Source organism: Osmia lignaria, chromosome 10, assembly GCF_051020975.1.
Source record: "Osmia lignaria lignaria isolate PbOS001 chromosome 10, iyOsmLign1, whole genome shotgun sequence".
NCBI lineage: Eukaryota > Metazoa > Arthropoda > Insecta > Hymenoptera > Megachilidae > Osmia > Osmia lignaria.
The window spans coordinates 7,173,662-7,188,686 of record NC_135041.1 but is presented as its reverse complement, the minus strand read 5'-3'; the positions used below and the strand labels follow the sequence as shown (position 1 = coordinate 7,188,686).

The 15,025-nt window shown below is 40.7% G+C and overlaps 1 protein-coding gene across 6 annotated transcripts in view; it reads left to right on the top strand.

Annotated features, from left to right (window-relative positions):
- The window catches only part of Sox102F (transcription factor Sox102F), a 160,000-nt gene that overhangs the window by 112,047 nt on the left and 32,928 nt on the right, over positions 1-15,025 (top strand). For all 6 annotated transcript variants that reach the window (XM_034339920.2, XM_034339919.2, XM_034339921.2 and 3 more), the window contains 2 exons: positions 7,125-7,850; positions 13,234-13,453. In XM_034339920.2, the coding sequence (XP_034195811.1) occupies positions 7,132-7,850; positions 13,234-13,453 (939 nt within the window). In that variant the 5' untranslated portion in view covers positions 7,125-7,131. The remainder of the gene's footprint in view (positions 1-7,124; positions 7,851-13,233; positions 13,454-15,025) is intronic.

Sequence of the window (15,025 nt, the reverse complement as noted above, 5' to 3'; positions counted from 1 at the left end):
GGTATATTATGTATTCCTTGTTCCGCAGTTTCGCGTGGAGGAACGCGAAGAAAAGTAATTGAGATAACGAGAACAGAGAATACGAGAAAGTAAATTAATGATCTCTTAAGGGTATTGTACGCCCGCCTTGAAGGGCCTCGGCTTCGACAGCGCGAAATTAGTCGATAGCGCACACGATCGTTCCTCGTATCGCGTAATCAGCGCTTGGTTGACTTAATTATAAAGCACTCGGCCTACCATCGGGTCCGAGGGATATAATGATTTCAAAATTTCAACCGGTCGCGTACTTTCGCTTCTCTTCGTTCATTCACTAGAATCAATTTCAACAATTCGATCCCTGTTCTGTTGTTATTTTCATAATTTTTATTAATTATATTCTTAGATACCATCTTTTCAATCTTTCAGTCTTTCGTTTAAAAATCTCAGTACTTAATCCTCCTCCGGTATATTGAGAAACTTTTATTTTTTTAAACTTGTCTTCGAGATTTTATTTTTATTGCAAGAAGGCTTATTCTTCCTTATATCAAATTATTTTAATTTAATTATTTCACATAAAAATCACTTGTGCGTGAAATTGAAAGCTTCGATAAATATCTCCGAATTTTTTAAATCCTCGAACAATATAAAATCAGAAAATGAACATCGTTAACGGAGGGTTAAATTTACTTCACCGTTCAAGTGGTGAGTTTACGTAACGCGATCGGTTCGCACGGTCCATGGGAACTTTCGTCTCGTGGGTCCATTTTCCAGACACGAATTTCATCCCTTATTAGACATTTTAAAGGATGTCTCAATCTTCGACTCTTGTAAACCCATCGCAAAGACGGAAGTCGACTCGGAATCACTCTAACTCTCTTCTCTGCCCCTCGACGTTAAAACACAGCATCGCCACCCCTCGCCTGGCTATTTGAGCCCGAACAGATGCTGCATCCCCAAAAAACCACGTTCCCATTGTGCCACTAATAGAAAGTCAAGCGTCAACTTACGTGGCGCGTTGCTCCGTTGCTCTCGCGTCTAAAAATTTGACTGCCAGTTACGCCGCCCCTTTAATTGGTCTCGACGCAGGGTCATAAAGGGAAACGAGCCGGAGAAATTTGGTAAAGGGATCAAAGAATTCGATGGACGGGTCGCACACTTTTCGATTTCCTTTCGATACAGGAAGCGGACGCATTCTTGTTTGAAGAAAATGCAATTGATAATTGTACTCCCGTCCACTGATAACACGCAGGCGCGATTTGAAATGCAGCCACAACATTGCTTACAATGATAATTTATCTATGTAGTAAATGTAACTGGGATGTTCGACCTTTCCCGATAAGTCGGGCATTGTGTTCGAGAAGCGAGGAAATGTCATAATGAAAGAACGATAGTCGTAATAAGAGCAACCGGAACCGTGATTAAAACCGTAACGAGATCGAACGTATCTACGTTTCCTGTCTCTCCTTTTGTTTTCTTCTTTTCTTCAACCGCACCGATTTTCTTCGGGTCATTCGCTCGTATCTTCCTCTTCATTTTTTGTTCTGTTTACTCCGAATCAGGAAAAGTTCGTTGTTCTCTCAATTATCAGATAACGAAATAGACTATTAATAATTTATCACATTGTACCGTATGAGAAAAAAACCTGAAGGGACAGATAAAAATCGAAGCGGCTTCCAGTTTGAAAGAAAAAGATTTGTAACCGTTGTCAAAGACCAAAAAACAGTATCTGATATTTTCATCGAAGCGACATCGATTTCGAAAAAGAATGGAATAAAGAAATATTATACGGAAGAAGCTCGCGAGACGAAGAAGGTGTAGAAAAAAATTATTCTTGTAATTGCTCGTTTGGTAACGTTAATGAATCGGTAAGTGAATGAATGGAGATTGCGTGGGAGAAAGCAAGAGGGAGTACTTGTAGAGCAGAAAGGAGCAGATTTGATGATTTATCTCACGTTCGAACGGATGAGTCCACGGTTTATCGATGCGTGTTCGTTTATCAAAGCAAATGTGTAAGAATCGTACACGTTCGAAAGCGCGAACTCTGAACTTCGATCCGCGTGTTCCGTTCGTTTCTCCGACAGGATGTCACTGGCTCGCACGACGCGTCCGGAAGCTGATCGATCGACCATTCACTCCTACGCGCCGCTGGAATTGATCAGCACCGCGCGCAAGGAAAACAAAGGGTGCCGGAAGTGGAAGGGAAGGGAACTGAAATTGACTGATTTATTTATTTAGATTCGTAAGATGGACACTTTTATTTACAAAACGTGTCTCTGTGAGATATTTTATTTCATCTGACGGTACTGATTTATTTCATCCTCGAGTTCGGTGGAAGGAAAATCATCCATTGTCGGCGCGGTTCCTCTCATCGTTGCTTTTTCTTCGTTTTTCCTCTGTGATTTCAGTCACCGGTCCTCGACCAGCATCTGGCGGTTAAAAATATGCTTTCTCCGTTTGTCTGTGTTTTCGTTCCGCCTCCTAGACACTGGCTAGGCATAGATCTGCGTTTCGCGAAGCAATTAAGCCACGCGTGAACTCTCTTCCTCTATCCCTTACCGTCTTCCCACTGAAATACATTACTTGCCTCTCGCGGGCAAAGATGTCGAGTGTACCGAGCGAAATCTGGAACGCGCTCTTCGTTTGTCACGCTTAGACAATGTAAACGCTGCAACCAGCCCACAACGTGACAATGATAGAACCTCGGCCACCCCATGAAATTTATCTACCAAGCATAATTTCACACGGACTGAGCGACTGTTCTTCTCTCAAATTTGCCGCATCTGTTTTACGATTCAAGGCAGCACCTTCCTCCTCAAAGTGTCTGCCTAAACGATCAACATTATTCTAAATAGGATTCCACTTTGTTACCTGCAACTGAGTTACGAGTAGTTTCTTTTAATTCCATTTCATTTCGAGGATATTGGATAAATTAATGCGTGAAAGTGTAATTATACAGCTAACAATATTTTTATCCTTGTTTCTGTTTTCATAAAAATTTAGAAAGTTTGCTGATTTATAATTGCACGAATCTTCAGAAGTTTGAAGCTTCTGAATTAGTACTATGGCTTTCGCTACGTATCTTATCTGAAGAGGCAAAGGCTAAAACGAAGGACATCCAAGCTAAGAACGTGTTCGCTTACGCAATTGATTCTTCATTTAAGAAAAAAGAAAAAAGTGCCTTTCTCAACAGTATACACTGACAAATGAAAACGATTACTTATGATGCATAAAAGATTTCTATTATTAGGGAAAATCATATTTTTTGCTGCTGGATGATTAACAAACTGATCGATCAGATGAGAAATTTGGCGTATGGGATTATCAAATGCGAGGGGTCACCGAGGTAACCATGGACTTTCAACCATTATCTGTCCAAATTATTAAAGAGCAAATCACGACATAGCTTGATCATTCTGTCTCTTGTCCTTTCTTTTCTCTATTTTGATTACTATAGTGTTTCTACATTACATTCTACACTATTCTATTATTTAGAAAAAGCGTTGAAAGTCTCTTTAATGTCTTTTATAATTCAGATTACCGTATGCCGTGCCACATACGCGTATTTCTACTGTGCCAATCAACGTGTTATTTCACTAGACTGAATTACTTTAGCAAAATTCACTTATTTTAATCTCTTCATTGAAAAATTTTTCACATTTCCTGCATAGAAAAATTCTATTCCAATTATAGAAAAACTGTAATGAGATTACATTTATTTGGTACGCTCTCATCTCGCTTTTTCGCCGTTTCTATCGAAGCTATAGCAAAAAGTCACTTATGATTTGAATAAACATCGTGGTCCGACAGTGACTCACGCGGCGTTGAACGTGTTAAATAATCAATAATTTTCTGCCGTTTTCTCGATGAATCGATCGTCATTGCGTCATAATGCGCTTCTTTCTATTTCCCGCTCGTCGTGCACGCTCGACCGAGCGTATTTTTTCGCGAGGACACAGGCGGCATGCTGCGTTACGCGTGTATTCGTGCACACGAGTGTCCCCGCGACCATTGGGCGCGATGAACACGTGCTTCCTTTCGCGAGTCCGCGCATGTGTTGCACTCGAAAAAGCCGGCTCTCAATAAAGCAGCCGTGTTTTGACGATGAATCGACTATCGGAAAAGAATCGCAGATTACGGATTAGGTTCGAACTATAATCCGTTTGAAATTATTAGGTTCGAAATTATTATTCGCGATATTTCAAACAATAGGTCTTTTGACATCATGTAACACGATGTTTATGGAGAGAGTCACGATTTTTATTTAATTTTATATTTTATATCATTTTCATCTTTTAAATTTTACATTGTTCCTTTAGAAATTATATATTTAACTTTAGGTTAATATTCTTGTAAATGTTTTGTAAATTTAGGTCACGATTGACCCAGGCTCTACTGTTGAAGAGTTAAACTTCTAGATGCTCTACATTTGTAGTTTAATATTAATACATTAGCCACAAGCCATAAATAAAATAGATAAGCACTGTTACCTTTTCAATTTCCTCTTAATTAAAGTACATTTAACTTTTATTATTTCAACTGAGTTATATGTGAATTTGTAATAATCAAAAGTTTATTAATTGGTTTTTAAAAAAACCTAAACCAAAAGGTCTATTAATTAGTTTCCACTAGATAAAGTGTTATTATTATTTAAAGTTTCCTTCCTTCTTCTTTTTTTTTCATTAATTATTCGATTATGTATGAAATTAACGTAGTCCACTAATTGTCAGATAGCGACAATTGAAATTCAATACAGTCATCTGTTTTTCATTACCCTTTTAAGTTTTAATTATTTACACACTATGAAAAAGTTTACGATTGTAATAAATCTTTCTTAAACAGTTGTAGCAGCGTCTAATATGGCAGTAAATTTGCTCTGAGTAGTACAGATAGAAATCTAAAGCTGAGAAACCTCATTTTACATGAAACAGTAGCTTTCTCAGTAACTTTCAGCTGAGAAACTGGTTTGATCCCAAAAACTACTTCCTCTCTAGATGGTAACTGTTGATAACAGACGTTCAGAGTGCATATAATTTTATGAAATATTTCGCTTTCTAAGAAACAGGAATGTTGAGATTTGCTTTTTTGTTAACGGCAACAATGTAAAGTAATAGTGACAACTTATATCGTGGATTTTATGTGGAAAACTGGTTTCACATATTTTACAAAGTATTTCTACTAACAAGAACACCGCGCATATATTATTCTATCGATATGAAAAATGAGAAATAGTAGTACGAGTCGATAGATAGTGATGCGGCCTTCGTTCAGGAAAAAATTCCTTGGACATTATTTCATTTCCAGATTGAACCAGTTTAGGATAAATATTTAAAGCTTAATTATTCTACTTTTTTTCTCAAAATATACGTAAAACACGAGTCACAGTAAATCTCATAAACCAGTAGATTCTCAGATTACTCTTTTTATCGTGAAAACTGATCCAGTCTGTGTATTCATTTGATCTCTGGATTGAATTAATTCCACCAGTTATTCCATTTTTCTGAGACAAGAAAATTGCATGCATTTTCTAGTGACAACAGAGACAACAGTGTAACGATAACGATATGCATTCCGAACGATAACAGTGAGAAAATTATTCTCCTCAGCAATTTCAACACTCAGATTCCAAGAAAAAGAGAAACGTATTAGAATCAGTAATCACTAGAAATTGTTTGAATAATAAATTTCATTGAAGAGAACAATTTTCTCAGAAAAATTGCTACCGAAGTTTGATTCTCTGGAACCACGAAGCTGCAAATTTATACTCTGACGCAGAAGGACAGAAAGCAAGAACAGTAGGTTTAATAAGTAAATTGATAGGCTGTCATCTCGCGGTTTCATCGAGCGTATCTCCGTTTCCATGCCGGTATCGATCACAGAAATAATACTCTTCCTTTGGACAGGACTTTTTATTCAATTTCATAACATAAACGCGCATAGATCTCTGTGCATTCGGAAATATCAAAATTTGTTGAAAAGAATTCAGTACGCAGAATCAAAAGACGAGCTTCGAATCTACGAAGGGTTGAAACTCGTAAATAAATAAATAATTAAATTGACGACCTCTCGAGGCTTCTGTGATTTCGGAGACAGTGTCGATCGACTCGTTCAGCTTTCTGGATGACCTCGCAACCTCCGCTCGGCTTCGCCAGAAGCCGAAGATAATCGTCCGCGTGTATTCGCCTCGTTCCTCGCCACGTCCCTCGCCCACGATTCTCCTCGATTGATGGAAAAAGCGTTACGACACGCTCGCACAACAATAATTCTCGTTTAATAATCAGGCTTGATTATTGCGCCTCGTGTTCGATTACATAATCCGTTTCGCGGGCACCGACAGCTCGGAGATCGCGAGCGATTTAGATTTAGATTTGGTAATTTGGAGACGGAAATGAGCGAGCAGTCCGGCTAGTCGGTAAATTAACGCGAGATAGAGTTTAGACGTGGAATTTCGATATATAGGATGGTCGAGGGTCACCGGTAAGGAGTCGATCAGGAGAGTTGCTTGTTCGTAACTCCTCTTAACCGAGGAATCGAATTTAACCCTTTAACCCTTGCAAGCAGAAGAGAACATGTTACTATAACGAGAAATCAATGGAAATTCCACCTCACTGAACGAGATGTATTATCATTGGAAGAATGAAAGTTTCGTGAAATGATCGCATACTGATTCATAAAAGAACAGCTACTTATCTCTAGTGTAGCATTAACCGTGACACGTGATATCGTGATACTACACTATAAGAATTGTAACGAGATTCATACATACAACTAATAACTGAGATAATTCCAGTGTGTCGCGTGATACGATTGTAAGTTTGTGGTCGTTACGTAAGAATACGACACGTGGAAACAAAGTTTCTTGAGTAATAATCGGTGAATTAGAATAGTAATTAAATGTACGCCTGTACACTCGGATGCAACGGAGGCTTCCTTTGGCTAAAGGTAGATGCAGAGGGAGGGAAACTTTCCACCAATTACCTTCGGTCCCGGGAGAACCTAGAAAAATTCTAAGGAGAGATCCTAAAAATATAAAGCGATGTGATATTCCCTCCTGCGCGTTTCCTTTTGTCTCTACAGGAAGCCTAATTGCACGCAGTTCGAGACGCGAACAACGAATCTCACCTGGCCTGTTTCCGTTTCGCTTTCAGATTGAGGATGTCCTCAAAGAGGAAGTCACCACCAACGAAGCTATCGGAGGGCGGGGGAGGCACGGGTACAGTGATAGGCGCCAACGAGGAGGAGGAGGATACGACCTCGTCGGTGACCGGTGGTCCCGGTGGCGAGGTAGCCGTCGGTGAAGAGGGTCCCACCACCCCCGTCGACATCGAGGAGTGTTACCCTCATCAAAGAGGAGGCGACTGCGAGTCGTCCGGCTGTTCGTCGCCGGCGACCACCAGTGAACCGGATCTTCGCGATTCGCCATCACCCTCGTCGAATTCCCTGCGACCAAGCAAGGGACAAAGGATCGTTCTGCCCGGTCAGGAAACGCTAGCGCCTTACCACTATCCTCACCATCATCATCACCATCACCACCACCATCATCATCACCACACGAATACATCGTCTTCGTCCGGTGGTGTCGTGGAACCGGCCAGTTCCTCCGAGTGTGGTTCACCGCCTACCCCTTTAACCGTCGACCCCTACTACCCGAACCATCCTCACCACAACAACAACAATACCGTCACCCAGAATAATAACAACAGCAACGGTGGTAACGCCACCACAGCCAGTACCAAAAGATCCATGGACGACGTGCTGAAGAGGTTAACCTGCAAGATGAACAGCGAGTCGTTGTCGCTGCAGGACGATACCAGCAACAACAGGCGGACAAGCCCACCACCCTCTTCCACGCCGACCGGCCACAACGCACACTGGTTAGTGTTCAGCTGATTTTATGGGGTTGCAGGGTTCATTTTGGGTACTATGATTCAAATGGTAAACGATATAAACGCCAGAAGTGAAAATGTTTAATTGTACAGGGTGTAAGAAAATTAATGTTCATAGCTTTAGGGGGTGAATCTACAACCTCGGATCGATCGAGTTTTGTAAAAATGAAACTTGCCGCAAAATTGAATATGACATTGAAAATTAATGTTAAGTTGGTGAAATTTAACGTCAATTTAGTTGTGCTATAATTTTGATTCGTAAAAGAGGGTAGAAACCGCAATCCGCGTATCGCGTGTTTACAGTTTTCCCTTCTGAAATTCAAACGCGATACCGAACGACCATTAATTAAACAGCGCCAGGAAGTAACTAGTCAACCAGAGGAAATGAGAGTGCCTCCATTGGCGGGTATTCCTTCCTGTTTCCCCGGATTCGGCTTACGAGAATGCGATGAAGTCGAAGTGACGTGTCACGTACATCGTTCGTACATCGTTCGACGACGTCGGTTACGCAATGTATCTCTTTTTAATGACTGAATATTATGCTTCATTTGGGATCGTGGATTCGTTTTGCAATCGTCGCGTTTTAATCTGTCGTTGTCTTCCAGCCACGATATCGTCGCCGGTACATTTTACATAACCGGTAAATATAGACCACAAAATCGGTTCTCGCCTCTTCTTGTATGGTCGAACACGATTATCGCCTATCGACTGAATTAAAATTATAAAGTCTTGGTCGACTTTGATTTCGATTGCCGGCTAAATATGTCTCGTGTATTTTGGTAGTTTAAAGAGTCGCCTTGGTTACGTGATACAAATTTTGGATAAACCTTTCCTGCGATAAAATACGAATATGAATCAGATTCGAAACGCTATACTGGCAGGGTTTTAGAATTAACAGTAGGCTTAGAATTAACTAGGCTTATAAGGCTAACATGTTGATACGCCATGCGTCGCCGATCTTCCGGACGGTCCTTGGTATTTATAGGGAGACGTAGAGTAAAAAGCGCGTTGACAGTGGAAAAAATTTTGAAGTCCCTAATTATTTATCTCTCTACGTGTGCAAAATATAAGAACCACGAAAGATTATACATTAACGTTTTCATCGAGAAGGGATTTTTAACCGGCACGAACATAAAACTACTTACTAGGTTTCAGGATGAAACGTCGAGTCATCCGATTTCTTATCGTCTCTTCAAACACATTTCTTTGTCCTCGAGCCGAGAAGTCAGATATTTTCGGGCTCTCTGTGGACCCCTTGTTTTTTTGTCCGGCTCTCTCCCGTCTTCCGACTTCCTTTTCGCCCGCTCTCTTTGTATTTCTCAGATGGATCTGTTCGGTAACGAAGAGTCGGTTTACGACTGGAATCTGTGGATCTTGTCGTTCTTCGAACAATGGACGCTTTTGTGGAGCACTCGCGGGGCCAAATTTAAGCGGTCCGTGTTGTTATTCACCCCGAGCTACTGATACAGAGGACAAAACAGAAGGAAATTCGTAAATTCGATACTGGAATCATTAAAGTTTCTTCTGCCATTTTCAAAGTAATCGTGATACGATCTAAGAAAAGATTTAACTGCTGACTTCTTCCTCTTTTTTGTGATATTTTGTTCGAATCATCCGACTTTTAATAATAAGAAAAGATTACCAATGCAAAAGATCGAGGCTGTGTTTAAATTATCGCCTCGGACGATTAATCTATATTCAACGATATCGCACAGTCACGTAATAATAATTGCTCTATGTAATCAGTTCCGTCAATGAATTGATTCTTTGTATCGAAATGATGGAAACCAAGGAGATTTTCCTGTTCCCACTGAATCGTTCATACAATGTACAAAGTCGAGACTACAGAGTAAAGATTTATTCCGCACGTGGCTAATTACGGATCGCGGTCGATTTCGCGAAATGTTCATTACAAAAATTTATCACTCTGCTTCCATTATAATTCCAATTACCTAGTTATACATAATCGAAGCTCGATAAACAGGGAACTGTGAATCATTTATGTGACGATTAATACGATTAACTTGTTAGAAATACAGAAACTACCGAGTTCTTTTTTAGAAATTCTCGCTTTGAAGGTTCTGAGGTAAACGCTGTTCATCGCAATCCGCTTACCAGAAGGCACCCCTGCCTTTCCCACTTCGTGGCCACCTCCTCCGAGGATCAAGTCCTATTCTCATCCTTTATTTTATCGCTATCCTAGCTTTCGAAACTCGGGCCTTCAAAACAATCTTCCCCACGACACTCGATGGCTTCGTAACTAACAGTCGTTAACCATCGTCTGTCGCCCAAATGTCTCATTCTCGTAAACACTTTCCCTGAGCAAGCACAGACCATGTGATAAATCGTAGGAGGGCACAATAGCGTCAGGCTAGTCGCCCTCATAGGCCCTTGAATAATACGTCGCCAGCGAGCAATTGTAATTTTGAAGCAATTGTTGACAGCGAACCGATGAACTTGGCAGCCGCGTAGAAGTTGGCAAAATTGTGTCACTCCGCGCTGCCCACGCCCAGCGAATACCGGGGCCAAAATTCTTCCAAAAATTCAGCCAACTGTACGACAACTCGCCACTTACGCTCGACGTTCACCCGTTTTTTATTGGAATACATTCAATTCCGGATTCGACCACTACGCTTTTACCCCCTCTGCAACGGGACACTCGCGTCGAAAATACTTGTTTAACGCTCGATTGCAAATTTCACGCTTCATAACGATCAACGAACATCATCGTTTTCGACGTATTACGATGATCATCCATTTAGTCGTTCTCCATCTTTTACATATTTATGAGAGAATCTTCGAATTCAATGAAGTCTTTTGCACTTCAGACGAAATTTATAACTCGATAGCCTAAAGTCAGAACAACCAAGGTCCCGTGTTATAATCGATACATATAGCGATTAAAATTTGTTTTGCTCAGTAACAATAGTGTTGTTACGTTGTAATCGTTCTTCGGTTTAGATACTTCGATGATCATTTTAATTGAATCGAACAACGGAACAGTTATACGCCGCGCGGGATAAACGCCAATCGTTTAATGTGTCGCTAAATCAATGCAAAACTGTAGGAAACAATAAGGTGTTTGTTTAATCATCGAACGACGGTAGTTGGTTGAATCCAGGGTAGAACCAGGCGTGTGCGAAAAACTTGGCACTTACTAGCAGCAATTTGGTAAATAACGACGCGTATGGAATGAAAACGATTGTGACGCGCTTAAAAATGTTTGTACATTATTATTACACGCTCCACTTTCGATACTAATATCTGCTTGCCAACTTCCACCATGCGTGCCACGCGTGTGCGAGCATTTAACGATATAAACTGCGTACACACCACAGATAAAACTATCAATTTCATAATGGATATGTATGTTCCGACAAACTTAACGCGTACTAATGATAAATGAACAAAAAAAGAAGGAAAATGAAAGAAAGAGCTGAAATTTACATCGGACATGACAGAACCAAAACAACATTATTTTGTCAAAAACTAGAATTTCTGTTTCTTCCTGGAGACGCAGGAGGCTAATTTGCAAGGTATCGGGAAATTCTTCAGGCTTTATTGAACATTCGTTCGGTCAAACTAGGCGAGAAGAGTTTATTTTTAGCCGCGCGTTGGTCGAAAATAGCGATGCGTTGTAAAATTGGCCTGATAAAAGTAGCGAGTCGCGTTGACAGTTTATTTTTGGAAAGCTAAATCCATCGAAGGAGAGGGGATGATAATAGAAACAGAATGAGCCTTTTGTTGGCTGATACCGAGGTCAACAGGCGCGAATAGAATGTTGTAGCCGCCCACCGCGCGTTATTATCGCGTGAAAGAAAGCCACGCACAGCAAGGGTCTTTCATGAGCGTGCAAGGATAAAAGACGTTCCTCGATAAGTAACGGTTTCACGATGCACGATTTTTGTTCTCCGCCACGAGACAGCCGCAAGAAACGTGTACACTGTAACGTCTAATTAAATTCCTCGAGCACAATGCGGAATTCATTTACCAGCCTCCTCTTCCCTTTGCCAGCCAATTTTTCCGTCTGCTTTACTCTTGTTCTATCATCCGTCTCGTTCGTAACTCATTCCCGTTGAAAAATCGATGTTATTCGTGTGAAAATACGTTCGCTCCTCGTTACGCAAATATTCAAGCTGAATCATCTGAATCGCCAATCTTAACACATTATCCACCGGCCATGAATAAAACAGATACGCACTACCACCTTATTTTCTCTTAATTGAAGTACATTTAACTTTCATTATATCAATACATGATTTATACGTGAATTTCTAATAATGAAGAGGTTATTAATTGATTTTTCTTCGACAACCGATACTGTCGAAAGCCTATTAATGGGCCTCCGGTAGATGAAATGTTCAGTCTCTTGTAAATAAGAAATTATCCTGCACGTTACGCAAAAGAAGCATGTCAAATATTACATAGAAGTTATTAAAACTGCATCGATCTCGTTCAAGTTCCTTAGAAAACAGGTAGCGTCCGACGAGGTAGGGACCATCTTTAAAATTCGGTCCCTTTAACGTTGACCCATAAGAAACGCGCCATACGTGTCCCAGACAGACACGTATATTGCCCTAGATTCCGAAAGACGGTGTTCTTTCAAGCCCGCCACGGCCTGTTTCATCCTTATCCTCGATTCACGATGTCCTTCGCGATTTCGTGTTCGCTCATCGTGCTCGCTCGTCAGCGCACAATGCGTCCGTATCACTTATTCGTGGTCCATTTTCCTGGGCATAAAAGGGGAACGAGAGCTGCGGGCGTAGAGCAGCAAGGATGAAGAAAGAAAGTCGAGGAGCTGGAAAACGCGTGCGTTAGAGTGAAACCGTAGAGAAAAGGGTAGAAAGGAGCAGAGAACACCCCATCACGGGGGCAAACACTCGGGTTGCCGTGATTGCGCGGCCGCGACCCTATCTATTATTCACCTGGCTCCCGGCCCTATATATACCCCGACCACACCACTATTCCCTTCCAGATGCCAGCAGAGCTGCTGGAAACTCTTGCTCGCGCGGGAATATAGCCGGTACCCTTACCATCTTTACCCCACCGCACCCCTCTCGATACAGGGTGAATCACTTGAAACGGAACACCTGAGTATTTTTATTATTTTGTGGGGATTTTCAAGGTGAAATGAACGTGAAATCAAAAATATGTATATAACATTTTATTTTTCAAATAAGTATACAAAAATATAAATGTAAGTCGGTGTGTTATATACATGTACGTGGTTGATCTATCTACAATCCAGCGCAAGCTTTCTCCGCCACTGTGTCGTGTACAAATGACAGGGATGAACGAGAGGGGTGGCTTCCCTTCTCGTGTACACGATACCAGAACGTAATTGACCGTGGTCCAATGGTGTACGTTGCAGCGGAGGCGTCGCCAGCGTGCCGAATAGCGTGCCACCCTCACCCCCAGCCTCCGGAAGGATGCAGAACACGGAAGGACAAGTTCAACAGGATGGTGCCTCGGCATTGCACAGGGTCCTATGCGCGGAAAGCTTCGCGGAGAAGGAACGAACGCTATCCGAGATGATCCTGCAGCTGCAGCTGCTCAGGGAACAATTGCTGCAACAGCAAGATCAGACGAAGGTAGGATAACATCATTGTGTTTTCCTTTCTTTATTCTTTCGGAACGTTATCGTTTTCGTTTCTTTCCTTTTATTTAATACCATAAACTGTAAGTGTGCGACAATTAATTTTGTTGTAAACATGTAAACTGTAATCGCGTGACCCGTTCGAACGGGTCGATTTTACGCGGGTCATGGTTCTATCGATGAAGTTAACACGGTTTAGCAGCGAATTATTTTCGGCTAATCGAGGCCAACGGAGAAATTGATTGTCTGAGACAGCAGGGTTGGCAAGCTAATAACATCGATACAAATTCAAATGTACGCGTGACGTGACGAGCTAACGATATTCGGGTATTACGTGAGATTTATCGATTCAATGGCTCGAGGTAGGGGAGGTTCTAAATTTATAGATTGGCGGACACGAATTTGCCGAGATCGGTAAGGAGCTATCAATAGCTGATAATTTGTCTCGTACTGTTAAGCCGTTCCGTGATCCAACTTAACCGTTACACCGTGACGTTTATTTCAGTACCGCGGGATCCGTTAATCTTCTTAGTCCGGTGATCAATCCCGTTCCCAATCCGCGTTTAGCTTAGCTATTGAACGTACACGGTTGTATACAAACCGTGGATATCATTAGCATACAAGCTTTGTTACCTTATCGAACATGGAAATTAACCCTTCTGACCCGACACACAAAATTTCCTTTTCGAAGTTTATCCTATTAAATATTGGATCGTAGTTTTCCTAATTTGTTATATTTTAATGTTTAAAATTTAATAGAATATTGAATCGTGGTTTCCCTTATTTGTTATACTTTAATATGTAAAATTTATTTCCGTGTCAGCTAAAAATCTTTGAGTTTAAAGCGCCTCGTATATTGTTCATGTGTGATGCTTATTAATAAAAAGAAGATTCAGGATAGATTTATTTACTGCGTGCAGTAGCTAAACAAATATCGTCGATTTAAAGGCACCACAATTATACCTCCATGGTATCCTGTATATAATTAAACTTAATTATCTTCGTGTACTGTTTCGCTAAACGCGATCGTTAGTCTCGCATAAAGGGGAGGGGAAAACGCGTACTTACCGATCCTCCGACTCTAACGAAAGAACGATAACGATCAGATTCTGTTTATAATGCTGATTCGCGTGCAGAAAGGAACAATCTCAACAATTATACGGAGTATTTCAGAACCATGTATTATAAACTTAAAAGACTATAAAAGATTTTCCATAATGTTTTAACAAATTGCATACCTATTATGAAAAAAGGATAAATATCATTTATTGCTGATTAAAAAATAATTTGCCTGCTCATACCGTATTACAGAAGTATAATTTGCAAATCGCGTGCTGTAGCTAATACCTTGTACAGCCAGTGTATCAGTAATTAAACAGATGATCTCGTAATGAACGCATTAGCTTCTTGTCGGTTAATCTCATTTACATTCATCAGTGTAAGTTTCATTTACATTCGATAACGATAATGAACAAACTAATGAAAAGATGTTATTCAACATTGAATTAACACGTTGACACGGAAGTGATTTAATCGAATAATCAGTAAATTGAGAAACTAAAAAGAA